Source organism: Salmo trutta, chromosome 32, assembly GCF_901001165.1.
Source record: "Salmo trutta chromosome 32, fSalTru1.1, whole genome shotgun sequence".
NCBI classification, from domain to species: domain Eukaryota; kingdom Metazoa; phylum Chordata; class Actinopteri; order Salmoniformes; family Salmonidae; genus Salmo; species Salmo trutta.
In genome coordinates, this window is record NC_042988.1 from 35,777,710 (window position 1) to 35,805,573 (window position 27,864).

At 44.8% G+C, this 27,864-nt stretch overlaps 1 protein-coding gene and 2 long non-coding RNA genes across 4 annotated transcripts in view; 2 read left to right on the forward strand and 1 right to left on the reverse strand.

Moving 5' to 3' along the window:
• Positions 1 to 20,872, forward strand: part of LOC115171799 (ubiquitin carboxyl-terminal hydrolase 22) — a 73,883-nt gene extending 53,011 nt beyond the window's left edge. For both annotated transcript variants that reach the window (XM_029728946.1, XM_029728945.1), the window contains 7 exons: positions 265 to 370; positions 2,592 to 2,750; positions 6,103 to 6,229; positions 7,106 to 7,197; positions 12,035 to 12,097; positions 15,467 to 15,616; positions 18,588 to 20,872. In XM_029728946.1, the coding sequence (XP_029584806.1) occupies positions 265 to 370; positions 2,592 to 2,750; positions 6,103 to 6,229; positions 7,106 to 7,197; positions 12,035 to 12,097; positions 15,467 to 15,616; positions 18,588 to 18,630 (740 nt within the window). In that variant the 3' untranslated portion in view covers positions 18,631 to 20,872. The remainder of the gene's footprint in view (positions 1 to 264; positions 371 to 2,591; positions 2,751 to 6,102; positions 6,230 to 7,105; positions 7,198 to 12,034; positions 12,098 to 15,466; positions 15,617 to 18,587) is intronic.
• LOC115171800 (uncharacterized) lies at positions 13,505 to 13,739 on the forward strand. The gene is made up of 2 exons (XR_003871253.1): positions 13,505 to 13,580; positions 13,632 to 13,739. It is a non-coding gene; the product is annotated as an uncharacterized LOC115171800 (long non-coding RNA).
• A 1,882-nt stretch (positions 20,873 to 22,754) lies between the features above and the next one.
• LOC115171801 (uncharacterized) lies at positions 22,755 to 27,485 on the reverse strand. The gene is made up of 2 exons (XR_003871254.1): positions 26,147 to 27,485; positions 22,755 to 26,088 (listed from the first exon to the last, which is right to left on the reverse strand). It is a non-coding gene; the product is annotated as an uncharacterized LOC115171801 (long non-coding RNA).
• Positions 27,486 to 27,864: the final 379 nt, after the last annotated feature.

Here is a 27,864-nt window from a genome sequence, read left to right on the forward strand (position 1 = left end):
CCGCCATGACACAGAGGGAGGGACCCGGCAGTAAGGAGGCCTCTGATTCGCCAGAATTGTAGAGGGAGTTTAGAGGTGCTAGACAGGCTTCACTGCAGTGGAGAGAGAGCGAGGGGAGGGGGGTGTGACAAAGAGCGGGGGGGTACGGAGGGGGCGACATAGCGAGAAGGGGGGGAGTGAGTGAAAGAGTCCTTTAAAAGTGCAAAGGTGTCCACTGTGTTGTGTGCTCGCTCTCCATCTCTCTCTCTGTGTTCTGTTACCTAGGAGACGACAACGGGAAGAAGGCCAACAATCCAAACCACTGTAGCTGCATCATTGACCAAATTTTCACCGGCGGCCTCCAATCAGACGTCACCTGTCAAGTCTGCCAGTAAGTGTGTGTGTGAGCGCCTCATCCCATCTTCTTCCCACGAGCCAACATCCCCCATGTTCAAAATCTGGGTGAGGGGGGGAGAGAGTGTGGAAGAAAGTAAAGGTTGTATGTGTCAAGACTGCTAAAATACTCACGTTTGACATTTTGACATCCTCTCAAAGGACTTCCTACATCGCCAAGAGGCAAGAACTCCCTTCCTCTGCTCATACCTCCCATCCTCCTCCATCTTACCCCCTCCTCCCTTGCCCTTCTCCCTCTGCTCTCACCTCCCATCCTCCTCCATCTTACCCCCTCCTCCCTTGCCCTTCTCCCTCTGATCTCACCTCCCATCCTCCTCCATCTTACCCCCCTCCTCCCTTGCCCTTCTCCCTCTGATCTCACCTCCCATCCTCCTCCATCTTACCCCCTCCTCCCTTGCCCTTCTCCCTCTGATCTCAGCTACCTCCCTCCATCCTTTTCCCCCAACACAACCCTGATTTATCAGTCTGGAGTGACCCTTTTCTAACCTGCTCTCATCTTTACCATTCTCCCAACACTGCCCCTTCACTGCACTCCTCTCATATTTAAGTCATGTCCTCCCCTCCTGGTGTAGCCGCTGTTGGGAGGTGGTTCTCTAGATGTTGGGCTGTCCTGTCACATTTACACAGGGCTAGCTCCAGTATACCTGGCCGTAGGGCTAGCTCCAGTATACCTGGCCGTAGGGCTAGCTCCAGTATACCTGGCCGTAGGGCTAGCTCCAGTATACCTGGCCGTAGGGCTAGCTCCAGTATACCTGGCCGTAGGGCTAGCTCCAGAATACCTGGCCGTAGGGCTAGCTCCAGTATACCTGGCCGTAGGGCTAGCTCCAGAATACCTGGCCGTAGGGCTAGCTCCAGTATACCTGGCCGTAGGGCTAGCTCCAGTATACCTGGCCGTAGGGCTAGCTCCAGAATACCTGGCCGTAGGGCTAGCTCCAGTATACCTGGCCGTAGGGCTAGCTCCAGTATACCTGGCCGTAGGGCTAGCTCCAGAATACCTGGCCGTAGGGCTAGCTCCAGAATACCTGGCCGTAGGGCTAGCTCCAGAATACCTGGCCGGAGACGGTGGTAATAGCCCCCTACTGGACGGAGACGGTGGTAATAGCCCCCTACTGGACGGAGACGGTGGTAATAGCCCCCTACTGGACGGAGACGGTGGTAATAGCCCCCTACTGGACGGAGACGGTGGTAATAGCCCCCTACTGGACGGAGACGGTGGTAATAGCCCCCTACTGCACGGAGACGGTGGTAATAGCCCCCTACTGCACGGAGACGGTGGTAATAGCCCCCTACTGGACGGAGACGGTGGTAATAGCCCCCTACTGGACGGAGACGGTGGTAATAGCCCCCTACTGGACGGAGACGGTGGTAATAGCCCCCTACTGGACGGAGACGGTGGTAATAGCCCCCTACTGGACGGAGACGGTGGTAATAGCCCCCTACTGGACGGAGACGGTGGTAATAGCCCCCTACTGGACGGAGACGGTGGTAATAGCCCCCTACTGGACGGAGACGGTGGTAATAGCCCCCTACTGGACGGACACGGTGGTAATAGACCCCTACTGGACGGACACGGTGGTAATAGACCCCTACTGGACGGACACGGTGGAAATAGCCCCCTACTGGACGGAGACGGTGGTAATAGCCCCCTACTGGACGGAGACGGTGGTAATAGCCCCCTACTGGACGGAGACGGTGGTAATAGCACCCTACTGGACGGAGACGGTGGTAATAGCCCCCTACTGGACGGAGACGGTGGTAATAGCCCCCTACTGGACGGAGACGGTGGTAATAGCCCCCTACTGGACGGAGACGGTGGTAATAGCCCTACAATAACTAATCAACACTGATATTGTGTGAGCCCTATTTTTTTCCTCTCGCTCTCTGTCTGTGTGTGTGCCACCTATATTCTCTGATCCTCAGCTAAAACTACATTCTCAAAGCATAGCGTTACAAATACCTAATATGTAAAACCACCTATCTTTGTAACACTCGATTGAATTGTAAATTGGTGCGCTTGGCTGAACAGAATGTATGTGTATACACACACACACACACACACACACACACACAGAGTGTGGATAAAAGCTTATACACCGTGACCATCTATCACCCTTTCCCCATGACTACTAATAACACACACCAGTCTTTATTACCTCCACACGATCAATCTCATTGACTGTCTCCCCTCCCCTCTCTAGCGGTGTGTCCACCACGATAGACCCATTCTGGGACATCAGTCTGGACCTGCCGGGCTCATCCACTCCCTTCTGGCCCCTTAGCCCCGGGGGAGACGGCTCAACGGTCAACGGAGAGAGCCACCTTTCAGGGGCCACCACGCTCACAGACTGTCTACGCAGGTAGAGCACACTAAACCTCTGTCTGTCTCCAGGTCTTTCACCATGTCTGTCCCTCTCTCCTCTCCTCTTCATATGGGCTACCATACACATACACACCATACACTCTCTCTCAATTTCACTTTAAGGAGCTTTATTGGCATGGGAAACATGTTTACATTGCCAAAGAAAGTTAAATGGATTATAAACAATAAAACATTTACTGTAAACATTACACTTACAAAAGTTCTTAAAGAATAAAGACATTTCAAATGATATGTCTATATACAATGGTGTTTGTTCTTCACTGGTTGCCCTTTTCTTGTGGCAACAGGTCACAAATCTTGCTGCTGTGATGGCACACTGTGGTATTTCACCAAGTAGATATGAGAGTTATCAAAATTGGATTTGTTTTTTGAATTGTCTGTCTCTAATTTAATGAATGTCAATTTTCTCTTTGTCTTCCATCTCCTCTGTCCTCACTTCCTCTCTCTTCCTCTTCATCACCAGTCACAGCCTGGTTGCTGCAGCATGGCTCTTAAAGGCACAGACAGGGCTGATTCTGAGGGGTGAAAACACTGTTATAGTATACACACTTGGGGTCTGTTCCAATAGCCACACTTAGCATAGCACTGGGAATGAAGCAATGTATTGGGCACGCATTCTTAGTGGTATGCTAGTTGGTGGTTGGATTGTTTTGGTTTATTCAGATCCCTGTTTCCTTGCCTTGGAAACATATGCTGCGGTGTGTGAAGTCGTTCTCTCTGGCTGATGAACAGTATCAGTCCTCAGTCACATCGTTGACCATCAGTGTTGGCCTCCTCACTACAGAAAACAGTTGGCTTCACTGTTCCATCGACAGGCGTGGTCTGGTCGCTGCTTAGCATCATATTGCGGCCTCTTGCAGTGTAACCATGGAAACTGACCTGTTATGTAGCACTACAAACACATTCAATTGTCTTTGTATTTGTCTCTTCTTTATACACTGAGTGGACAAAACATTAGGAACACCTGCTCTCTCCATGACAGACTGACCAGGTGAATCCGGGGTACAGTAGTAGGTGCCAGGCGTACCAGTTTGTGTCAAGAACTGCAACGCTGCTGGGTTTTTCCACTCTCAACAGTTTCCTGTGTGGATGAAGAATGGTCCTCCACCCAAAGGACATCTAGCCAACTTGGCACAACTGTGGGAAGCATTGGAGTCAACATGGGCCAGCATCCCTTTCGACACCTTGTAGAGTCCATGCCCTGCCGAATTGTGGCTGTTCTGAGCGGGTGCAGCTCAATATTAGGAAGGTGTTCCTAATGTTATGTACACTCAGTGTGTTTCTACTTTATCCGTCTCTGTACCCTCTGTATTATCTTCCCTCTTTCTCTCTTCCTCCACCCCTTTCTCTCCCTTCCTTCTCTCTCTCCTCATATTCTCTCGCTCTCCTCATGCTCATACTCTCTCGCTCTCTCCTCGCGCTCTCTCCTCGTGCTCTCTCCTTGTGCTCTTGCTCTCTACTCGTGCTCTCGCTCTCTACTCGTGCTCTCTACTCGTGCTCTCTACTCGTGCTCTCTACTCGTGCTCTTTCCCCGTGCTCTCTCCCCATGCTCTCTCCCTCTCTCCCCATGCTCTCTCCCTCTCTCCCCATGCTCTCTCCCTCTCTCCCCATGCTCTCTCCCTCTCTCCCCATGCTCTCTCCCTCTCTCCCCATGCTCTTCTCTCGCTCTCATGCTCTCTCGCTCTCATGCTCTCTCTCCCCTCATGCTCTCCTCATGCTCTGACTCTCCTCATGCTCTGACTCTCCTCATGCTCTGACTCTCCTCATGCTCTCCTCATGCTCTGACTCTCCTCATGCTCTCCTCATGCTCTGACTCTCCTCATGCTCTCCTCATGCTCTGACTCTCCTCATGCTCTCTCGCTCTCATGCTCTCATGCGCTCTCGCTCTCATGCGCTCTCGCTCTCATGCTCTGACTCTCCTCATGCTCTGACTCTCCTCATGCTCTCCTCATGCTCTCCTCATGCTCTGACTCTCCTCATGCTCTCCTCATGCTCTCCTCATGCTCTGACTCTCCTCAAGCTCTCTCTGCATGCTCTCTCCGCATGCTCTCTCCTCATGCTCTCTCCTCATGCTCTCATGCTCTCTTGCTCTCTCTTCATGCTCTTGCTCTCTCCCCATGCTTTCTCTCTCGCTCTCTCCCCATGCTTTCTCTCTCGCTCTCTCCCCATGCTCTCTCAGTCTCCTCATGCTCTCTCTCTCCTCATGCTCTCTCGCTCTCATGCTCTCTCCTCATGCTCTCTCCCCATGCTCTCTCCCCATGCTCTCATGCTCTCTCCCCATGCTCTCTCGCTCTCTCCCCATGCTCTCTTGCTCTCTCCCCATGCTCTCACTCTCCCCATGCTCTCACTCTCCCCATGCTCTCACTCCTCATGCTCTCCTCATGCTCTCGCTCTCCTCATGCTCTCGCTCTCCTCATGCTCTCGCTCTCCTCATGCTCTCACTCTCCTCATGCTCTCTCCTCATGCTCTCACTCTCCTCATGCTCTCACTCTCCTCATGCTCTCTCTTCATGCTCTCACTCTCCTCATGCTCTCTCCTCATGCTCTCTCCCCATGCTCTCACTCTCCTCATGCTCTCTCCCCATGCTCTCACTCTCTCCATGCTCTCTCTCCATGCTCTCTCCCCATGCTCTCTCTCACTCTCCTCATGCTCTCTCTCACTCTCCTCATGCTCTCAGGCTCTCTCTCTGGCTCTCTCTCACTCTCCTCAGGCTCTCTCTCTGGCTCTCTCTCTGGCTCTCTCTCCGGCTCTATCTTCATGCTCTCACTCTCCTCATGCTCTCTCTTCATGCTCTCACTCTCTTCATGCTCTCTCTTCATGCTCTCACTCTCCTCATGCTCTCACTCTCCTCATGCTCTCTCCCCATGCTCTCACTCTCCTCATGCTCTCTCCCCATACACTCACTCTCTCCATGCTCTCTCTCCATGCTCTCTCCCCATGCTCTCTCTCACTCTCCTCATGCTCTCTCTCACTCTCCTCATGCTCTCTGGCTCTCTCTCTGGCTCTCTCTCTGGCTCTCTCTCTGGCTCTCTCTCTGGCTCTCTCTCCGGCTCTCTCTCCATGCTCTCTCGCTCTCTCCCCATGCTCTCTCTCACACTCTCCCCATGCTCTCACTCTCTCCCCTTGCTCTCTCTCGCTCCCCCCTGCTCTCGCTCCCCCCTGCTCTCGCTCCCCCCTGCTCTCGCTCCCCCCTGCTCTTGCTCCCCCCTGCTCTCGCTCTCCTCGTGCTCTCTCTCCTCGTGCGCTCTCTCCTCGTGCGCTCTCTCTTCGTGCGCTCTTGTTCTCTCTCCTCATACTCTCTCTTAATATTCCACTCCCTCTTTCTGCAGGTTCACTCGGCCTGAGCATCTAGGAAGCAGTGCCAAAATCAAATGTGGCGGTTGCCATAGTTACCAGGAGTCCACCAAACAGCTGACGATGAAGAAGCTCCCCATCGTGGCATGTTTCCATCTCAAAGTGAGTCTCTCTCTGCTCCTAGCCAATCACAAGAAGCCAGCCATGACCACTAAGGACAATCTATTCAAAAACAATATAAGAACATATCATATATTGAAGTATAATAATATATAATAAATATGAATATATGAAAATGTTACATAATGCATTTTCACTGTTTGCTTACAGATCCCTATTATAACTACTGGGAAAGATTTGCCTTCCATTACTGTCACTACACACACACACACACACACACACACACACACACAGAGAGTCACACATACAGCCTCACACACTCAGTCTTCTACACGTTTTATTTATGGAGTATGGGGGGCCATACATAAGCTTTTTTTAATATTCCTAGGACTATGCTGAACGTGGGAATCTCTTCTCTTCAGACTGATCCATCTATTACCATCAGGGCTCTAGTCTAACAGGGCTCTCTATTTCTCACACGTAATCCCTCCCTTCAGAATGACAAAAAGATCAGGGAGGAGTCTAAATAATCTCTCCCTTCCCTCCCCCTCTGCTCTCCTTCTACCCCACCCCCTCTCCCTCTTCCCCCCTCCTCTCCCTCTTTCCCCCTCTCCTTTCTGCCCCCCCTTCTCTCTCTTTCCCCCCTTCTCTCTCTTTCCCTCTTCTCTCTTTCTCCCTATTCTTTCTCCCTCTTCTTTCTCTCCCTCCTCCCCCTCTCTTCCTTCTCCCCCTCCCTCCCCCTATCTTCTTTCTCTCCTCCTCTTTTCTCTCTCTCCCTCCCCCTCTCTTCTCTTCTCTCCCCCTCCTCCCCCTATCTTCTTTCTCTCCTCCTCTTTTCTCTCTCTCCCTCCCCCTCTCTTCTCTTCTCTCTCCCACATCCCCCTCTTCTCTCTCTCCCTCTTCCCTCCTGGTGTGTAGCGGTTTGAACACTCTGCCAAACTGAGGAGGAAGATCACCACATACGTCTCCTTCCCTCTAGAGCTGGACATGACACCTTTCATAGCTTCCAGGTGAGGTAACACACACACACACACACACACACTGCAGATCTAAGCTCTGGTTTAGAAATATAAGACCCTCACTCCTCGTGCTCCCGCACTATAAAATAATGTGTGTATGAACGCTGTGTGTTCTCCATCCTCCACCTTCAGGGCATGGAATATAACCTTCCTACTGTCTATCCTATACCCTGCCTTCCTACTGTCTATCATATACCCTGCCTTCCTATTGTCTATCCTATACCCTGCCTTCCTACTGTCTATCCTATACCCTGCCTTCCTACTGTCTATCATATACCCTGCCTTCCTATTGTCTATCCTATACCCTGCCTTCCTACTGTCTATCATATACCCTGCCTTCCTACTGTCTATCATATACCCTGCCTTCCTACTGTCTATCATATACCCTGTCTTCCTACTGTCTATCCTATACCCTGCCTTCCTCCTGTCTATCCTATACCCTGCCTTCCTCCTGTCTATCCTATACCCTGCCTTCCTACTGTCTATCATATACCCTGCCTTCCTACTGTCTATCATATACCCTGCCTTCCTACTGTCTATCATATACCCTGCCTTCCTACTGTCTATCATATACCCTGCCTTCCTACTGTCTATCATATACCCTGCCTTCCTACTGTCTATCATATACCCTGCCTTCCTACTGTCTATCATATACCCTGCCTTCCTACTGTCTATCATATACCCTGCCTTCCTACTGTCTATCATATACCCTGCCTTCCTACTGTCTATCGTATCCCCTGCCTTCCTACTGTCTATCATATACCCTGCCTTCCTACTGTCTATCATATACCCTGCCTTCCTCCTGTCTATCATATACCCTGCCTTCCTCCTGTCTATCATATACCCTGCCTTCCTACTGTCTATCATATACCCTGCCTTCCTACTGTCTATCGTATACCCTGCCTTCCTACTGTCTATCCTATACCCTGCCTTCCTACTGTCTATCTTATACCCTGCCTTCCTACTGTCTATCGTATACCCTGCCTTCCTACTGTCTATCGTATACCCTGCCTTCCTACTGTCTATCGTATACCCTGCCTTCCTACTGTCTATCGTATACCCTGCCTTCCTACTGTCTATCGTATACCCTGCCTTCCTACTGTCTATCATATACCCTGCCTTCCTACTGTCTATCGTATACCCTGCCTTCCTACTGTCTATCCTATACCCTGCCTTCCTACTGTCTATCCTATACCCTGCCTTCCTACTGTCTATCGTATACCCTGCCTTCCTACTGTCTATCCTATACCCTGCCTTCCTACTGTCTATCATATACCCTGCCTTCCTACTGTCTATCGTATACCCTGCCTTCCTACTGTCTATCCTATACCCTGCCTTCCTACTGTATATCATATACCCTGCCTTCCTACTGTCTATCATACACCCTGCCTTCCTACTGTCTATCATACACCCTGCCTTCCTACTGTCTATCATATACCCTGCCTTCCTACTGTCTATCGTATACCCTGCCTTCCTACTGTCTATCGTATACCCTGCCTTCCTACTGTCTATCGTATACCCTGCCTTCCTACTGTCTATCATATACCCTGCCTTCCTACTGTCTATCATATACCCTGCCTTCCTACTGTCTATCATACACCCTGCCTTCCTACTGTCTATCATATACCCTGCCTTCCTACTGTCTATCATATACCCTGCCTTCCTACTGTCTATCGTATACCCTGCCTTCCTACTGTCTATCGTATACCCTGCCTTCCTACTGTCTATCCTATACCCTGCCTTCCTACTGTCTATCGTATACCCTGCCTTCCTACTGTCTATCGTATACCCTGCCTTTCCTACTGTCTATCCTATACCCTGCCTTCCTACTGTCTATCATATACCCTGCCTTCCTACTGTCTATCATACACCCTGCCTTCCTACTGTCTATCATATACCCTGCCTTCCTACTGTCTATCGTATACCCTGCCTTCCTACTGTCTATCGTATACCCTGCCTTCCTACTGTCTATCCTATACCCTGCCTTCCTACTGTCTATCCTATACCCTGCCTTCCTACTGTCTATCGTATACCCTGCCTTCCTACTGTCTATCCTATACCCTGCCTTCCTACTGTCTATCATATACCCTGCCTTCCTACTGTCTATCATATACCCTGCCTTCCTACTGTCTATCATACACCCTGCCTTCCTACTGTCTATCATATACCCTGCCTTCCTACTGTCTATCGTATACCCTGCCTTCCTACTGTCTATCCTATACCCTGCCTTCCTACTGTCTATCGTATACCCTGCCTTCCTACTGTCTATCATACACCCTGCCTTCCTACTGTCTATCAGATACCCTGCCTTCCTACTGTCTATCCTATACCCTGCCTTCCTACTGTCTATCATATACCCTGCCTTCCTACTGTCTATCATATACCCTGCCTTCCTACTGTCTATCATATACCCTGCCTTCCTACTGTCTATCATATACCCTGCCTTCCTACTGTCTATCATATACCCATGAAGCTCTGGCTGTAGTGTCTGGAGTCATGAAGCTCTGGCTGTAGTGTCTGGAGTCATGAAGCTCTGGCTGTAGTGTCTGGAGTCAGGAGCCTCTGGCTGTAGTGTCTGGAGTCATGAAGCTCTGGCTGTAGTGTCTGGAGTCAGGAGCCTCTGGCTGTAGTGTCTGGAGTCATGAAGCTCTGGCTGTAGTGTCTGGAGTCATGAAGCTCTGGCTGTAGTGTCTGGAGTCATGAAGCTCTGGCTGTAGTGTCTGGAGTCATGAAGCTCTGGCTGTAGTGTCTGGAGTCATGAAGCTCTGGCTGTAGTGTCTGGAGTCATGAAGCTCTGGCTGTAGTGTCTGGAGTCATGAAGCTCTGGCTGTAGTGTCTGGAGTCATGAAGCTCTGGCTGTAGTGTCTGGAGTCATGAAGCTCTGGCTGTAGTGTCTGGAGTCATGAAGCTCTGGCTGTAGTGTCTGGAGTCAGGAGGCTCTGGCTGTAGTGTCTGGAGTCAGGAGGCTCTGGCTGTAGTGTCTGGAGTCAGGAGGCTCTGGCTGTAGTGTCTGGAGTCAGGAGGCTCTGGCTGTAGTGTCTGGAGTCAGGAGGCTCTGGCTGTAGTGTCTGGAGTCAGGAGGCTCTGGCTGTAGTGTCTGGAGTCAGGAGGCTCTGGCTGTAGTGTCTGGAGTCAGGAGGCTCTGGCTGTAGTGTCTGGAGTCAGGAGGCTCTGGCTGTAGTGTCTGGAGTCAGGAGGCTCTGGCTGTAGTGTCTGGAGTCAGGAGGCTCTGGCTGTAGTGTCTGGAGTCAGGAGGCTCTGGCTGTAGTGAGCGGCAGATCAATGGACAGAGAAATAGGAGTGTAGGAGTGAAATAGGAGTGTCTGTCTGCTTATTATGCAGGACACTCCTGCCACCTAGTGGATGTGTGGGACACTTTCATGTCATCCTCTTGGGGTTCTTTGTGCTTTTAAATAGTTTAAAACTGGAGAAATTGCTTTACCCCGAAATCAATCATTCCAAGACACTGTATTATGTCTGAAAACTCATGACAGAATTCTAGTATGTAGTAACACTTTCCTTCGTAACACTTCATACGGTGACATAACACATTGTAGTAACACTTTCCTTCATAACACTTCATACGGTGACATAACACATTGTAGTAACACTTTCCTTCATAACACTTCATATGGTGACATAACACATTGTAGTAACACTTTCCTTCATAACACTTCATACGGTGACATAACACATTGTAGTAACACTTTCCTTCATAACACTTCATACGGTGACATAACACATTGTAGTAACACTTTCCTTCATAACACTTCATACGGTGACATAACACATTGTAGTAACACTTTCCTTCATAACACTTCATACGGTGACATAACACATTGTAGTAACACTTTCCTTCATAACACTTCATACGGTGACATAACACATTGTAGTAACACTTTCCTTCATAACACTTCATACGGTGACATAACACATTGTAGTAACACTTTCCTTCATAACACTTCATACGGTGACATAACACATTGTAGTAACACTTTCCTTCATAACACTTCATACGGTGACATAACACATTGTAGTAACACTTTCCTTCATAACACTTCATACGGTGACATAACCGATTGTAGTAACACTTTCCTTCATAACACTTCATACGGTGACATAACACATTGTAGTAACACTTTCCTTCATAACACTTCATACGGTGACATAACCGATTGTAGTAACACTTTCCTTCATAACACTTCATACGGTGACATAACACATTGTAGTAACACTTTCCTTCATAACACTTCATACGGTGACATAACCGATTGTAGTAACACTTTCCTTCATAACACTTCATACGGTGACATAACACATTGTAGTAACACTTTCCTTCATAACACTTCATACGGTGACATAACACATTGTAGTAACACTTTCCTTCATAACACTTCATACGGTGACATAACCGATTGTAGTAACACTTTCCTTCATAACACTTCATACGGTGACATAACACATTGTAGTAACAGTCACTCCTGAACTAACACTCTTACTACCACTGACTTTGCTGTTTAACCTCTTTGTTGAGGAAACATGAGCTCACTATGACTGATATGTGCTTTTCTCACCCAGCTGCCTTAAGATGAATGCACTTTAAGTCGCAGGGGATAAGAGCATCAGCTTAATGTCTACAATAGAAATGTAACCGTCGCTGTGAGACTGTCATATGAATGACTGTTATGTAACCTGGATGTTTCAAGTCAAGTGTCACCATGTATGTGTCTGTTACATGTTGGATGATGTTCTTCTCACTGTCCTGTGTCAATGTAGTGGTTGTCATTTGATATGAGCATGCATGTGACAGTGTCTCTGTCCTCTACAGTAAGGAGAGCAGGATGAATGGCCAGTATCAACAGACAGTAGAAGTATTAAACAACGACAATAAGTAAGTATGTTATGGTAAACAACAACAACATATCCCAAGTAAACAGCACCAGATCTGGTTCAAGTAAGATTGAAATGTTGTTTAAATACTTGATCTGGGCTTGATTGAGCTTGCCTTGCACAATGGAACCAAGAACATAGTTACACTCCAGACAAGCTAAAACAAACGCTGAAAGGATTTCAAAGATTTCCACTAGTATTTGATCCTAGCTCTGAATAGCACCTTATTCAAATGTTGATCGGGCTTCCTTGTATGCCGTTTGTAATTTATTTGACAACGGATGCACAGAAAAAAAGCTAGATTAATTTCATTATAACTGTTTCCATTCTAGCGCAACAGCGAATGCTAACGGCTTGTAGCGTCCTAGTCCGACTCCCAAATGAAATCAATTTAAACACTATTAAAAGTAGCTCCATTTTTCTCATCCATGGCAGTTACAATGGCATTCATTTTCCAAGACATTTACCAGGGTTAAATGAATTAGTGTTATACAGTACCATTTCTAATTGGTAGTTTGACTGGAGTAGTAAGGACAAGAGTGTTCATGGTCCCTGTGACTATTTTGATGGATTGGATGAAGGCCATTGACTGTCCCTCTGACTAGTTGACATGGTCAGAGAAATGGATGTATAAACTATGAGGAATAGGTGAAGCCAGAATAATCAGGTGAAGTTAATATATACCACCAGCTGTGTTATAAAGGACTTTAAGTCAACCTCGCTTCCTTCTCCACTGTCCCTGTGTGTGTTGTGATGGACCAGGTATTCTCTGTTTAACTGTGTGTGTGTTGAGGTGGACCAGGTATTCTCTGTTTAACTGTGTGTGTGTTGTGGTGGACCAGGTATTCTCTGTTTAACTGTGTGTGTTGTGATGGACCAGGTATTCTCTGTTTAACTGTGTGTGTGTTGTGATGGACCAGGTATTCTCTGTTTAACTGTGTGTGTTGTGATGGACCAGGTATTCTCTGTTTAACTGTGTGTGTGTTGTGATGGACCAGGTATTCTCTGTTTAACTGTGTGTGTGTTGAGGTGGACCAGGTATTCTCTGTTTAACTGTGTGTGTGTGTTGTGGTGGACCAGGTATTCTCTGTTTAACTGTGTGTGTGTTGAGGTGGACCAGGTATTCTCTGTTTAACTGTGTGTGTGTTGAGGTGGACCAGGTATTCTCTGTTTAACTGTGTGTGTGTTGTGGTGGACCAGGTATTCTCTGTTTAACTGTGTGTGTGTTGTGGTGGACCAGGTATTCTCTGTTTAACTGTGTGTGTGTTGTGGTGGACCAGGTATTCTCTGTTTAACTGTGTGTGTGTGTTGTGGTGGACCAGGTATTCTCTGTTTAACTGTGTGTGTGTGTTGTGGTGGACCAGGTATTCTCTGTTTAACTGTGTGTGTGTTGAGGTGGACCAGGTATTCTCTGTTTAACTGTGTGTGTGTTGTGGTGGACCAGGTATTCTCTGTTTAACTGTGTGTGTGTTGTGGTGGAGCAGGTATTCTCTGTTTAACTCTCCACTGTCCCTGTGTGTGTTGTGGTGGAGCAGGTATTCTCTGTTTAACTGTGTGTGTTGTGGTGGAGCCGGTATTGTCTGTTTAACCTCTGGGCGGGCTCACATCCAGCGAAAAATCCTATCGCCATTAGCATAACAAAATGTAATATTTTATTTTTTTCAAATATAGGACTATGTTATATCGTTTTATAGATACACCTCTCCTGAATCGAACCACGTTGTCCGATTTCAAAAAGGCTTTAGAGCAAAAGCAAAACATTAGATTATGTTAGAGGAGTATATCGTAAAAGTAGCCACATAGCCATTTTCCGACCAACCACATGCATCACAAATAACCAAAAAACAGCTAAATGCAGCACTAACCTTTGACAATCTTCATCAGATGACACACCTAGGACATCATGTTACACAATACATGCATTCTTTTGTTCGATAAAGTTCATATTTATATATAAAAACAGCATTTTACATCGGTGCGTGACGTTGACTAACTATTTTCCCTCAAATGCATCCGGTGAAACAGCGCTACAATTTACTAAATTACTATTCGAAAACATTTTAAAAATGTAAGATTGTCATTCTAAGATTTATAGATGAATATCTCTTGAAAGCACCTGTAATGCCAGATTTAAAAATAACTTTACTGGGTAATCACACTTTGCAATAAAAGGGGATGCGATACTCAGAAAAATAGGCTACCGTTACAGGTCAGCGCCATCTTGGAACAATCACATATCAAATCTACTCTTGTATACTATTGTCAATAATCCCTTACCTTTGATTATCTTCATCAGAAAGCACTTCCAGGAATCCCAGGTCCACAACAAATGTATTTTCGTTCGAAAAAGTTAATCCTTTATGTTCCAAAGGCTTGTTCTTGTTAGCGCGTTCTGAAGGCTGCTCCAAAAGTTCCGTCGGCCGCGGGACTCCTCTTTCAACAAAATGCATTTTTTTTTTTTTAGGTTCGTTCAAACATGTCAAACGTTGTATAACATAAATCTTTAGGCCTTTTTCAACCAGAGTTCCAATAACATTCAAGGGGGACGATTGCATTGTCTTTCAAAACGTTTCGAAAGGGGAGGGTAGCCAGGGGCGCCGGCATCATAATGGTGATGGCCCTCCCCATGTGACCACGTTCCACAGACTCTCATTGTGTCAGTTTTCACAGTAGAAAGCTCAAACCACTTTGTAAAGACTGGGGACATCTAGTGGAAGCAATAGGAAGTGCTCAATGAACCATTGCTCACGGTGTGATTTATAGGCAAAGTGATGAAGTTGAGTCCGCAATTCAGAATTCCACTTCCTGTTACGGTCTGTCTCGGGGTTTTGACTGCCATATGAGTTCTGTTATACTCACAGACACCATTCAAACAGTTTTAGAAACTTTAGGGTGTTTTCTATCCACAAGTATTAATTATATGCATATCCTAGCTTCTGAGTTTGAGTAGGAGGCCGTTTAAAATGGGCACAAATTTTTTTCTAAAAAGAGGTTAACTGTCTGTGTTGTGGTGGAGCGGGTATTCTCTGTTTAACTGTGTGTGTTGTGGAACAGGTATTCTCTGTTTAACTGTGTGTGTTGTGGTGGAGCAGGTATTCTCTGTTTAACTGTGTGTGTTGTGGTGGAGCAGGTATTCTCTGTTTAACTGTCTGTGTTTTGTGGTGGAGCAGGTATTCTCTGTTTAACTGTGTGTGTGTTGTGGTGGAGCAGGTATTCTCTGTTTAACTGTGTGTGTGTTGTGGTGGAACAGGTATTCTCTGTTTAACTGTCTGTGTGTTGTGGTGGAACAGGTATTCTCTGTTTAACTGTCTGTGTTTTGTGGTGGAGCAGGTATTCTCTGTTTAACTGTGTGTGTGTTGTGGTGGAACAGGTATTCTCTGTTTGCGGTGGTGAACCACCAGGGCACCCTGGAGAGTGGTCACTACACCAGCTTCATCCGCCAACACAAGGACCAGTGGTTCAAGTGTGACGACGCCATCATCACAAAGGCCAGCATCAAGGACGTGTTGGACAGTGAAGGGTGGGTCGTCAGACACCAGACTCCACGGTCATTTTCTTTAGAAAACAGACTGAAAGAAGACTGGAGCAGGGAGGGACTACTAATAGAAAAACACTACTATTCGGTTTCTGTTGTAAAATATTTTGACTGTGTTCAGTGGGGTACACTGTAGCAAAATGTTTTTCAGAGGAAAACAAAAGGTTGTGTTATTGAACAAGTTCAGGTAGTACCTCCAGGTTTCAATCAATTTCCAAACGTTTTCTCCCCACTGAACATAACCCTGAGGATCCATTTCAGTCAAGTTACTCTCAGTTGATTTGGATGTGGGATTGCGGTTCAATACCCGCGTTCATGTTCAGAACTACCTGTACAACTACTGCTACTACCTGAACGTGTCCAATATGAACACAGATTTCCATTTCTTGTTGTTGCAAAATGTTTTGTGTGCTCTACTGAACACAATGTTAGATTGCCTTCAATTTAGATTTAATTGACCCCAACTCTAGAGGTCGATTCCATCCATACACATTCTTATAGTGTTAACAACCCTGAACAACCCCACACAAACTAACCACGTTTAAGTTAACTATTTTCCTGTACTATTACTACTAATCACATTTAATAGTGCTTTCCCTCGTCTGCTACTAATACTGCTTTTAATACTGCTTCTAATACTAATGCTGCTACTAATACTGCTACTAATACTAATACTACTAATACTGTTACTAATACTACTACTGCTACTAATACTGTTACTAATACTACTGCTACTACTGCTACTAATACTGATACTACTGCTGCTAATACTAATAATACTGCTACTGCTGCTACTTTTACAGCTACTACTATTACTGCTACTGCTACTTACTACTGCTACTAATACTACTGCTACTACTGCTATTAATACTGCTCCTACTACTTACTACTACTACTGCTGCTACTACTACAGCTGCTACAACTACTACAGATACTACTACTACTACAAATCACATTTAATCTAACTTTTTCCCTTTACTACTACTACTGCTAATAATAATACTACTACTGCTGCTGCTACTACTACTACTAATCACATTTAAGTCTAATAGCACTTTCCCTGCACTACTACTACTGCTACTAATCACATTTAATCAAACTATTTCCCTGTACTACTAATACTGCTACTACTATGAATCACATTTAAGTGGTATAGCTCTTTCCCTGTAGTAGTAGTACTACTACTACTACTACTACTACTGCTGCTACTAATCACATTTAATCTATTGCCCTGCACTGCTTCTACTACTACTACTACATTTACTACTACTACTACTACTACTACTACTACTACTACTACTACTACTACTACTACTAATCACATTTAATCAAACTATTTCCCTGTACTACTAATACTGCTACTATTACTGCTACTACTATTAATCACATTTAAGTCTAATAGCACTTTCCCTGTAGTACTACTACTAATCACATTTAATCTAACTATTTCCCTGCACTACTACTACTGCTACTGCGACTAATCACATTTAAGTCTAATAGTTATTTCCCTGTACTACTACTGCTACTAATCACATTTAATCAAACTATTTCCCTGTACTACTAATACTGCTACTACTATGAATCACATTTAAGTGGTATAGCTCTTTCCCTGTAGTAGTACTACTACTACTACTACTACTACTGCTGCTACTAATCACATTTAATCTAACTATTTCCCTGCACTACTACTACTGCTACTATTACTGCTACTACTATTAATCACATTTAAGTCTAATAGCACTTTCTCTGTAGTACTACTACTACTACTACTACTACTACTACTACTACTACTGCTGCTACTAATCACATTTAATCTATTGCCCTGCACTGCTTCTACTACTACTACTACATTTACTACTACTACTACTACTACTACTACTACTACTACTACTACTACTACTAATCACATTTAATCAAACTATTTCCCTGTACTACTAATACTGCTACTATTACTGCTACTACTATTAATCACATTTAAGTCTAATAGCACTTTCCCTGTAGTACTACTACTAATCACATTTAATCTAACTATTTCCCTGCACTACTACTACTGCTACTGCGACTAATCACATTTAAGTCTAATAGTTATTTCCCTGTACTACTACTGCTACTAATCACATTTAATCAAACTATTTCCCTGTACTACTAATACTGCTACTACTATGAATCACATTTAAGTGGTATAGCTCTTTCCCTGTAGTAGTACTACTACTACTACTACTACTACTGCTGCTACTAATCACATTTAATCTAACTATTTCCCTGCACTACTACTACTGCTACTATTACTGCTACTACTATTAATCACATTTAAGTCTAATAGCACTTTCTCTGTAGTACTACTACTACTACTACTACTACTACTACTACTACTACTGCTACTAATCACATTTAATCTAACTATTTCCCTGCACTACTACTACTACTACTACTGCTACTAATCACATTTAATCTAACTATTTCCCTGTACTACTAATACTGCTACTATTACTGCTACTACTATTAATCACATTTAAGTCTAATAGCACTTTCTCTGTAGTACTACTACTACTACTACTACTACTACTACTACTACTACTACTACTACTACTACTGCTACTAATCACATTTAATCTAACTATTTCCCTGCACTACTACTACTACTACTATTAATCACATTTAAGTCTAATAGCACTTTCTCTGTAGTACTACTACTACTACTACTACTACTACTACTACTACTACTGCTACTAATCACATTTAATCTAACTATTTCCCTGCACTACTACTACTACTATTAATCACATTTAAGTCTAATAGCACTTTCTCTGTAGTACTACTACTACTACTACTACTACTACTACTACTACTACTACTACTACTGCTACTAATCACATTTAATCTAGCTATTTCCCTGCACTACTACTACTGCTACTAATCACATGTAAGTCTAATAGCTATTTTCCTTTCCCCTCAGGTATCTCCTGTTCTATCACAAGCAGTTCCTGGAGTATGAGTAGCCTTACCTTGGAGACCGCTGACTCTGCGGAGAACCAACCAACCCAACACTCAAAGAGATGAGAGGAACCAACCAATGACTGTGGAACAGAGGACGATAAAACACGAACACACAAACCTACCTGAAACTCTGACTATACCAGTTACTACTACCCCCCCTGACAGGGGTGACAGTCTAACATAAACAATCACTAATAAATAGTGAAAAATCATGCAAAACTTGTTCAAAAACAGCACTGAGCTCCCGGCATCTACTTGACACAGCTAAATGGAGAAAGAAAATGAGGTGGTGTGGGTGGGAAGGAACCCTCCCCCTCTCTCCCTCACTCCGCCCCTTTTCTGACGTTGGGGCGGAGCCTTGGCGAGAGTGATTGACAGTTCTGAGGAGAGGAAGTAGGAGGAAAGAGGGCACAGTGGGGCTCAAACCCTTAAACTACAGTATTCAATTGTGACTTCTTGTTTCTTTCCTCATGGTGCTCTCGTTTCCACTAACCAAGCATTTACCATACAGTCACGATGGGAGGAGACTGTCCACGTCTTTATATGCATACACAACTGAATGCAAAAGCGATATACACTACAACAACAAAACAAAAGTATGGTATTATTTAAATTAAAATAGCAAACAAGGTCAGGTTATGATTGTTATCATTTGAATTTAGTTCTGGATTAGGCTGTATGATCCCTCTAGTACATCTATTTTCTTAAAGAGGAAAAGTGAGAGAACTGAGAGCTCGAGACGCCATCCTTGCTAGTTTCCTGGTAAGCGTAGCCAAACACGAAAAATGGACTTGGAGCAAACTGAACGTACCCATGTTCAAACTATTTTTTAGTTTTTTATTTTCTTGTTTAATTTTGGTTGAGGGCAAGGGAATATCAATTTTTTTTATTTAGTGACTCATTCATTGAAATTCTTTGTGTACCGTTTCTTTCCAGTGTCCACGTTAATCTCATCGTTCTGTTTTGTTGCGGTGCAGTAATGTCCCTTCCCTGCTGTCATGGTAACTTCAGAAGACGTTATATCGATGTAGTATTCTTTATCGTGGAAAGTGTTGTTGGGTATATAATGATGGTGGTGATTTTAAATTGGCTCACTTTTGGCTGTTGACATTTTTGAGAAAAGCTATAGGTTTCTTGTAGCATTATGAAGTAGAGGCAATGTATTCTCTGTAGCTTGGTCCCAGATCTGTTTGTGCTGTCTTGCTAAAACTCTTATAGGAGCTGGCAAGCCATCACAAACAGATCTGGGACCAGGCTAGGCACAGTATGTTTAGAGGATTAGAGGCCATGGCTATCAGACTGCTGTGGGTCTTTTTAGAATGCAGCCACTCAAACTGAAGGCCTCTGCAACACAGTAGGGTGCATACCTGGGGCAAATCGCTTGCTATTCCCCATATACTGCAGAGACAAATGTAGTTCTCTAGGGAATAGTGGGCCATTTCAAACACAGACCTAGAGTCTGTCAACTAAAGCGATGTGCTAACATAAGCCTACTGTAACACAGCTGTGCAGGTCTAGGGCAAAACTGAAATGGCTCACTATTCCCTATATAGTGCACTACTTTTGAATTCTGTCCAATAGTTGTGCACTACATAGGGAATAGTGTGCCATTTTGGACGCATGTCAGTCTGTCTTAATGTCGCCTTAATAATATCTCGACGCCTACACCTCTTCTGTTACAAGACTCCATTGACTATGATATTTGTACTGTGTTGGGGGGGATAAATGACGATGATGAAAGATTGGCGCTGTCTGTTTGCTGCACCTGATCCAGTTTTGAATCCAGCCGTGTTCTCGTAATATCCACAACAACAACCACACGTGGCCTGTTCAGACTAAGGTCATGTTCATTAGGCACCAAATAGAAAACTCACAAACTGGGAGGGACTGCTTGGGCTTGTCCGATGAGAAAAGCTCATTTAAGTTTTCCGTGGCAAAACTTTTTAAAACGTTATCCATTGCGTGCCCTGATGTGAACGACCCAATGGGGCTTGTGGTATGTTGCCTCTGCAGTGCAGTAACACAGTGCTCTATCCTATCAGTATGCTGTCTGAATCCTGATTCTAAAAAGAAACAACACAAATGTGTTATTAGGTATTTTATGTTTGAATATCACTGTGTATGTAAAGATTTAAAAAAGAAATGTGGGGAAAAATGTATACCACATTGATACCTTAACACTTTTGGTCTGGTTCAGCTGCTCGGGAAACAAACAATAAAAATAAATAAACCATGTCTATCCTCTGGTCTGGTACAGATAGTCCATTATTGAATCCTGAGCCAGAACAGATGGTAGAAGAACAGAGAAATCACACGTTTAAATGGTCGCACCACCAAGGCTTCCGATGCATCGTGGCGGTCTGAGAGAAGAGCGCCACCCAGAGGTCATTCAGGAACGCAGCCCTAATGTGTAAGGAGGTGAGAGGAGAGACATTGTCCGTTTCAGTGATTAAACTCAGAACTCGTGGTCCTTTTTTCTCTTTAATTAGAACATACTCTGTCTCCATTGCCTGATTTCTTCCTTCTTTTTAAATCTGTTCCATCTTTTCTCTAGTGTAGTGTGCAGTTTCATGGTGTAGAATGACAACGTTTGGATAGAAATGCGTTTTAGTAGAAATGAATGTCCGATAGAATAGGAAATGGTGTCAGCTATTCATTCTATCTTTAAAGCTGTGTTTCACGTCACTGAATACATCCCTGTAGGTAAACCACGAACACAGAGACAGAAGATGGAGAACTGCCTGCCACAGATGTGGATACTAGTTTCCCTGAAGCCCTCTACATTATAGTTTGGGGCGGCAGGGAGCCTAGTGGGTAGAGATCCTCTGTGAGCACAGCTGTGTACGTCATCCATTTCGTATGTTAAGTCCTGTAATGTGTATGTGCTTAAGATCCCGTTCAAGCTCTTTTAATGCCTGATGCTTACTAGCTTGTTTCTCTTGCTGTGTCATTCTGTTTCCCTGAAGCCCTCCATAGTAGATTAAGTGACTTGTTCCAATAGATCCTAGTGGAGTCAATAACCTCATGGTAGTGTTAGGAAATGTCAGTTTAGATGGCATATTATGCCTATTCTCCGGTCCTGCAGCCTAAGAAGTGGGCACTCCCACACTTTGAGTGGTGTTTCCACTGTTTGGGTGAGGTTTCCACTGTTTGGGTGGTGATTGGCTTAGGCTGTAAGTGGTCTCACAGGTATAGTACAACATGAGTACAATAGTTCTAAATTAATAAATGGGACACCATTCACCCTTACCGGAAATCCGCTTAATGTATGTTTATAGATTGCATACTGCAAGAGCAGAGATTAGACTGCACTTCTACTGCAGTAGCTAGCTATACGGTCAGTGCTACTGGGGCAACTTTAGTTTGGAGGAAGGCTGTGGCTAACCTACAATCTTTGGTTCAGGACTTCAGGATGCCATGTGGTGATGAGAGAGATGGTTGCTTGCTGTGCTCCTACATGGATACCTGATGGACTTGTGTGGGACTAAAGTCACTTGATGGATTACTTTTGTGTACATTGTCCATTGAGTTGTTTTTTTAGTTCAAGACAAGTGTGTGCAAGAAACCGCCCCTAGACTTAACAGTAGTAACTGGTTCCCTATCATTATTAGCTAGATGATGGAAGACAGTAGGAGTACAGGCCTTGGTAAGGTATGGAATTATCTGGTTATGTCTGCTGAGGAGAGGACGGGCTCGTGGTAATGGCTGGAGCGGAATCAGTGGAGTGGTATCAAACACATGGTTTCCAGCTGTCTGATGCCATTCTATTTGCTCCGTTCTGACCGTTATTATGAGCCGTTCTCCCCTCAGCAGCCTCCACTGTCGATTCAGAAATCACGAGGCTTGAGTAGGAAAAGACACCGTGGAGAATCTGGTCACTGTTTCATTTAGTAGCGTATTTTCACCACAGAGGGGCAGTGTTTCACTGAGTGCTCCTGGGCTCTGATAGGGATGCGATGTGATTAAATGTATTCTGTTATTGGATTTTGGGATTATTAATCAATACTCGAATCTCTTACACTTATTAAAGTCAGGACTTTAGGCTTACTGTGTACATCATTATGATTGACAATGTGGTAAGGAGATCAACTCTCGAGCCTTTCATGAAGAAACACACGTATACATGCAACTTTCAAAATGTTTATGAGCAAACAAAGGAACAATATTTCTAAGGAACAGCAATAATATTAACAATGCTTAATATATTTTGTACAAAAACAAGACATAATGGCAAAATGGAATCAGAGAGAGAAAATGCTCCTGAGCAATACTAATTCCTTGTACAGAGGCAAACAAATGAAACCATTCAGCAACAGACTCTAGTTGAGAAGAGTGGAGTGGGTAGAAGTTGTTCCTAACAACTGATACAGGGTCAGATCTTGTCTCCCTTGGTGGTAATGCTTGAGGGTAGGTGATACGTTGTCCTATTAGGAAGCTGTCCTAGTATGGACAGGAGCATGTCCTAATATGGACAGGAGCGTGTCCTAGTAAAGACAGGAGCGTGTCTTAGTATGGACAGGAGCGCGTCCTAGTGTGGACAGGAGCGTGTCCTAGTGTGGACAGGAGCGTGTCCTAGTGTGGACAGGAGCGTGTCCTAGTGTGGACAGGAGCGTGTCCTAGTGTGGACAGGAGCGTGTCCTAGTGTGGACAGGAGCGTGTCCTAGTGTGGACAGGAGCGTGTCCTAGTGTGGACAGGAGCGTGTCCTAGTGTGGACAGGAGCGTGTCCTAGTGTGGACAGGAGCGTGTCCTAGTGTGGACAGGAGCGTGTCCTAGTGTGGACAGGAGCGTGTTCTAGTGTGGACAGGAGCGTGTTCTAGTGTGGACAGGAGCGTGTCCTAGTAAGGACAGGAGCGTGTCCTAGTGTGGACAGGAGCGTGTCCTAGTGTGGACAGGAGCGTGTCCTAGTGTGGACAGGAGCGTGTTCTAGTGTGGACAGGAGCGTGTCCTAGTAAGGACAGGAGCGTGTCCTAGTGTGGACAGGAGCGTGTCCTAGTGTGGACAGGAGCGTGTCCTAGTGTGGACAGGAGCGTGTCCTAGTGTGGACACCGTAAGATAATCAACCATCATCCATAGCAGCCGGCAACTTCCATCTACTGAGAATAATAGTAATGGACAGATGGTGCCACCAACTTCCGGTGGTTTATATAACAGTTATTTCTACCTGTTGATGTAGCTGCCAACTTCTCTGACTGTGTTTGTCATGGCAAGACAACATTGAGTGTCAGAGGGGTTTGGCAGAAATGCATATCTGGACAAGGCTATTGATGCTGTGTTTACACAGTCACCCCAATTGTGATCTTTTTTTCACTAATTGGTCTTTTGATGTGAGAAGATCTGATGTGATTGGTCAAAAGACCAGTTAGTGGGAAAAAATATCCTAATTGTGTGACTGTGTAAATACAACCAAAGAAATCCTTTAAAATGAATTGTTCTAATTACTAATTCAATTGTGCAGATGACATCAACGAGCTGTGTTGGCCCACAGGACTGCCGCTGACTGGATGTTTTTGTTTGTCGCTCCATTCTCGATAAACCCTAGACACTGTCCGGTGTGAAAAGCCCAGGAGGGCGAATGTTTTGGAGATACCAGATTTGGCGCACCTGGCACCGACAATCATACCACGCTCAAAGATGCTTAGGTGACTCGTTTAGCCTGATCTAACATTCAATCAAACAGTAACTGAATACCTCTGTGCCTGGCTTTCGGTTTTATATAGCAAGCCCCGGCCACGTGAACATGGAGGTGTACCTAATAAACTGACCAGTGTGTGTGTATGTACAGTATGTATGTAATATATAATCAAAATAACCTACCAGAAGTTGTCAGTGAAATGTCTTTGAGTTGGATGTGTTTGCAACAGTCATCATGTGTCTTCAGGACAGATAAGAGAGGGATGAATCACTCATACTGTACACTTCTCTTGTTTAGGAGACAGAATGGAGGATGGGATGCTGAGGCCTAGGGATGGGAGGCTTGTTTTGTCACACACACAGAAACATGTATAGCCACAAACACACACACATAGCATTCCCACGAAACACACACACACTCATGCATGGCAGACGAACACAGACACACATGTATGGCCACTAAACACACACATACACAGGAGTGTGGCGCCAGAGCCTGAACAGGGGACAAACTAAGGCAAATTGGGCAGCATGTCTATGACTAACTTTAGGTCAGGTGAACCTTTATCTAAGAGGAGAAGGCTGACTGTTCTAGCTAGATCTACAGTATAGTACACACTACCGTATAGGCATAGATCCATCCACAGGTTATGCCTGTGAGATTTAGGGAGTGATGATGACGGGGAGTAGAATGAACAATGCTGCACCCCTTCAGGGGTACAATGTTTTCTAGCCCTTCTCAAATTCACATTGCTCAGACTGGAGGCCTCAGCGTGACCTCTGACCTCCCAAAGCGAGGGCACACTGGGAACAGAGGTCAATTCAACGTCTATTCCACGTTGAAATGACGTGAAACAATGTTGATTGAACCAGTGTGTGCCCAGTGGTAAGGCTCCATATGCCAGCGTGCCAGAGCTGACCTCACAGACAGTGTGGGATAGGTTGGTGATTGTCCTTCCCTAGGCCTGGATGGGTGGCCTGGGATGAGTAGACTTGACCTCTCAGAAATAGTATGGGGTAGGTGGGTGATTGGCCTTCCTTAGGCCTGGGTAGCCTGTGATGAGCTCAGCATCTCAAACATGACATGACTCGGCAAGCCTGAAGACCAGCTATAAAATGTGGGTCAGATGCAAGTCAAACGCTGCCAAACTAAGGGTAACTATTTCAAATAATGAATCCACGATGCGGTAGAGATTTATCGGTGTTTGTAGCATGACCTGCAGTGTTTTTGAAGACTGCCATTTTGAATTGTAACTGATCAGACTGTGGATTTGTTCTTTGGGCTTTGAAGAAATGTTGCTTGACGGAGAAACAGATTAGCGCTGCTTAATTTACAGCAATGAAGACGACTACAGTATTCAATACCTGCTGAAGCAAAAACTGCTCTTTCTTGGACATTATTCTGTAACAGCAACATAATAGCAACAATTTATGAATGACGTGAAACTTGACAAGGGATGGTTTCAAACAGGGCTGGACAATAGTGATTGAAAAATGCGTTGTCTTTGCTATCTAAACTATCAAACAGTTCTATTCAGCTTGGACGAAAAATGAATTAAATGATTCTCAACCACGACATGACAATGTTGACTTGACAATTACAGCACACATTGGAGTCTATACAGTGTAGCAGCAGTTTGGTTAGTGATTAGCCTTGGTCGATGCCATGCTAATACCGTCATAACAAAATGTCAGCATTCATCTCTATAGTAGGACTCTGCACCCTTTCTGATCATGTTACCCGACCAAGAAACACTGGGCTATAATAATCTGACCAAGAAACACTGGGCTATAATAATCTGACCAAGAAACACTGGGCTATAATAACCTGACCAAGAAACACTGGGCTATAATAATCTGATCAAGAAACACTGGGCTATAATAACCTGACCAAGAAACACTGGGCTATAATAATAATAATCTGACCAAGAAACACTCTGGGCTAGAATAATAATTTGGGCCCTGAGTTTTTCCTGGTGAGGTCACCTGGTACCCATATTGGGTACAATATCTACTCATTCTACACTTCTACTAATCATGGCCTTGGACTGAATGCTGTATCAAATAAAACACTGTGTACAGTACACACACACACAGAGAGAGAGAGAGAGAGAGAGAAACTGTTCAATTACATAGTAAAGGTGCATTCATAGTTCACTTCATACAGTCATCATTAGGTCATGTGATTCCAACTTTGTAACTCTGTTCAGCTGCATGCTGTAGGTCCATGACTCACTGATGAATATTTGTCCACAGCAAATATGTGTCTTTCTGAGGTTAAAAAAAAGCACTAAGGTCAACCATAATGTTAAACCGACTTTACGGAGTCCATATTTGGACAGTATAAGTCTCAGCAGGACTTGTGCCAGCAAATTAACCATGTGGGATATGATGGGTTTTAATGTCATTTCAAAGTCGTCCCAGTATCTCTACTGTTCCTCCTCTCTCTGTAGTAAGTCATAACCAAACTACACCTTGGTGTAGTGATCCAGAGGTGATGTGGCCTGCTGCTTACTGTTGTGTTAAGTAATACAGTATCTAAGAATAGAGGCATGTTACTAATTCCATATTCTGCAGAGCCCACCATTTTGGACACACAATCTTTGTAAACAGACAATATGCACACAGTGAGTCTGCTATAGTCCTAGTCTCACTTTGGCATACTTCCTACATCCTAGTCTGGTATTTATCTCGGCTACAGGACAATGTGACAAAGACAGATTGAGGTGGAGGTTCACCCTGCTAGTGTAAACATATGTGCAAGGAATCCTTGTTCTCCATGGTTAAGTCTCATCTGCTGTCAATCAGTAACCGTAGGTAACCGTCTGGGACTTATCAGGACACAACATGGCAAAATGCTCTGCAGTGGATAACACATGTTTCTTATTAGACAAGTTCAGGTAGCACTTCCTGGTTTCAGTCCCTTTTCTTCCGTTTGGGGCCTAATGAACACAACCCTGTTCTGGTCCTCACATGATCCTGTCACTGTCCACCAGCATCAATACACTCAGTACACGTCTTCAGCTTTCCACCCAAACACCAGAGAGCAAAGTCACAACTACAGTTAGTATTCTCTCCTTTATGAATATATCACAATGTATGGGTTTTACGACCAGGAAAACCCACTGTCATATCATTGTATGTCTTTTGAGAAAGTAAAGAGAGAGTTGGTTTCCGGTCACAACTTGCAGACTTGTTTACGCTGTTGTGCGTTTTTGTTGCCGTTTTTACTTTGCTACCTGACGGTTTTTACTTTTTCATTACCGTATATTTTTACTTTTTCCCTCACTCAACTTTTTTTTCATTCAACTCTCCTACCCCGGAGGTTTTATCTGGACATGGTTCGTCAGGACTTCAAACAGCCGAAGCTAAGTAACATTAACATGATGCCTTCTAATTGCAGTCGTTGTACTCATAATATACAGGAGAACGATCGCCTTACGGCAAGGATAGCTGTGCTGCAAGCCCAGCTTCAGACGCAATCGTTAGGCAAGGGTCATTTCAGTGTAGGAAAGGATGAAACAGCGTCTGTGCCACCAGCAAGTACAGATAGTAACGTTAGTATAAACCCCCTCGCACGGTCCCCGCAGCCGGACATCTTTCT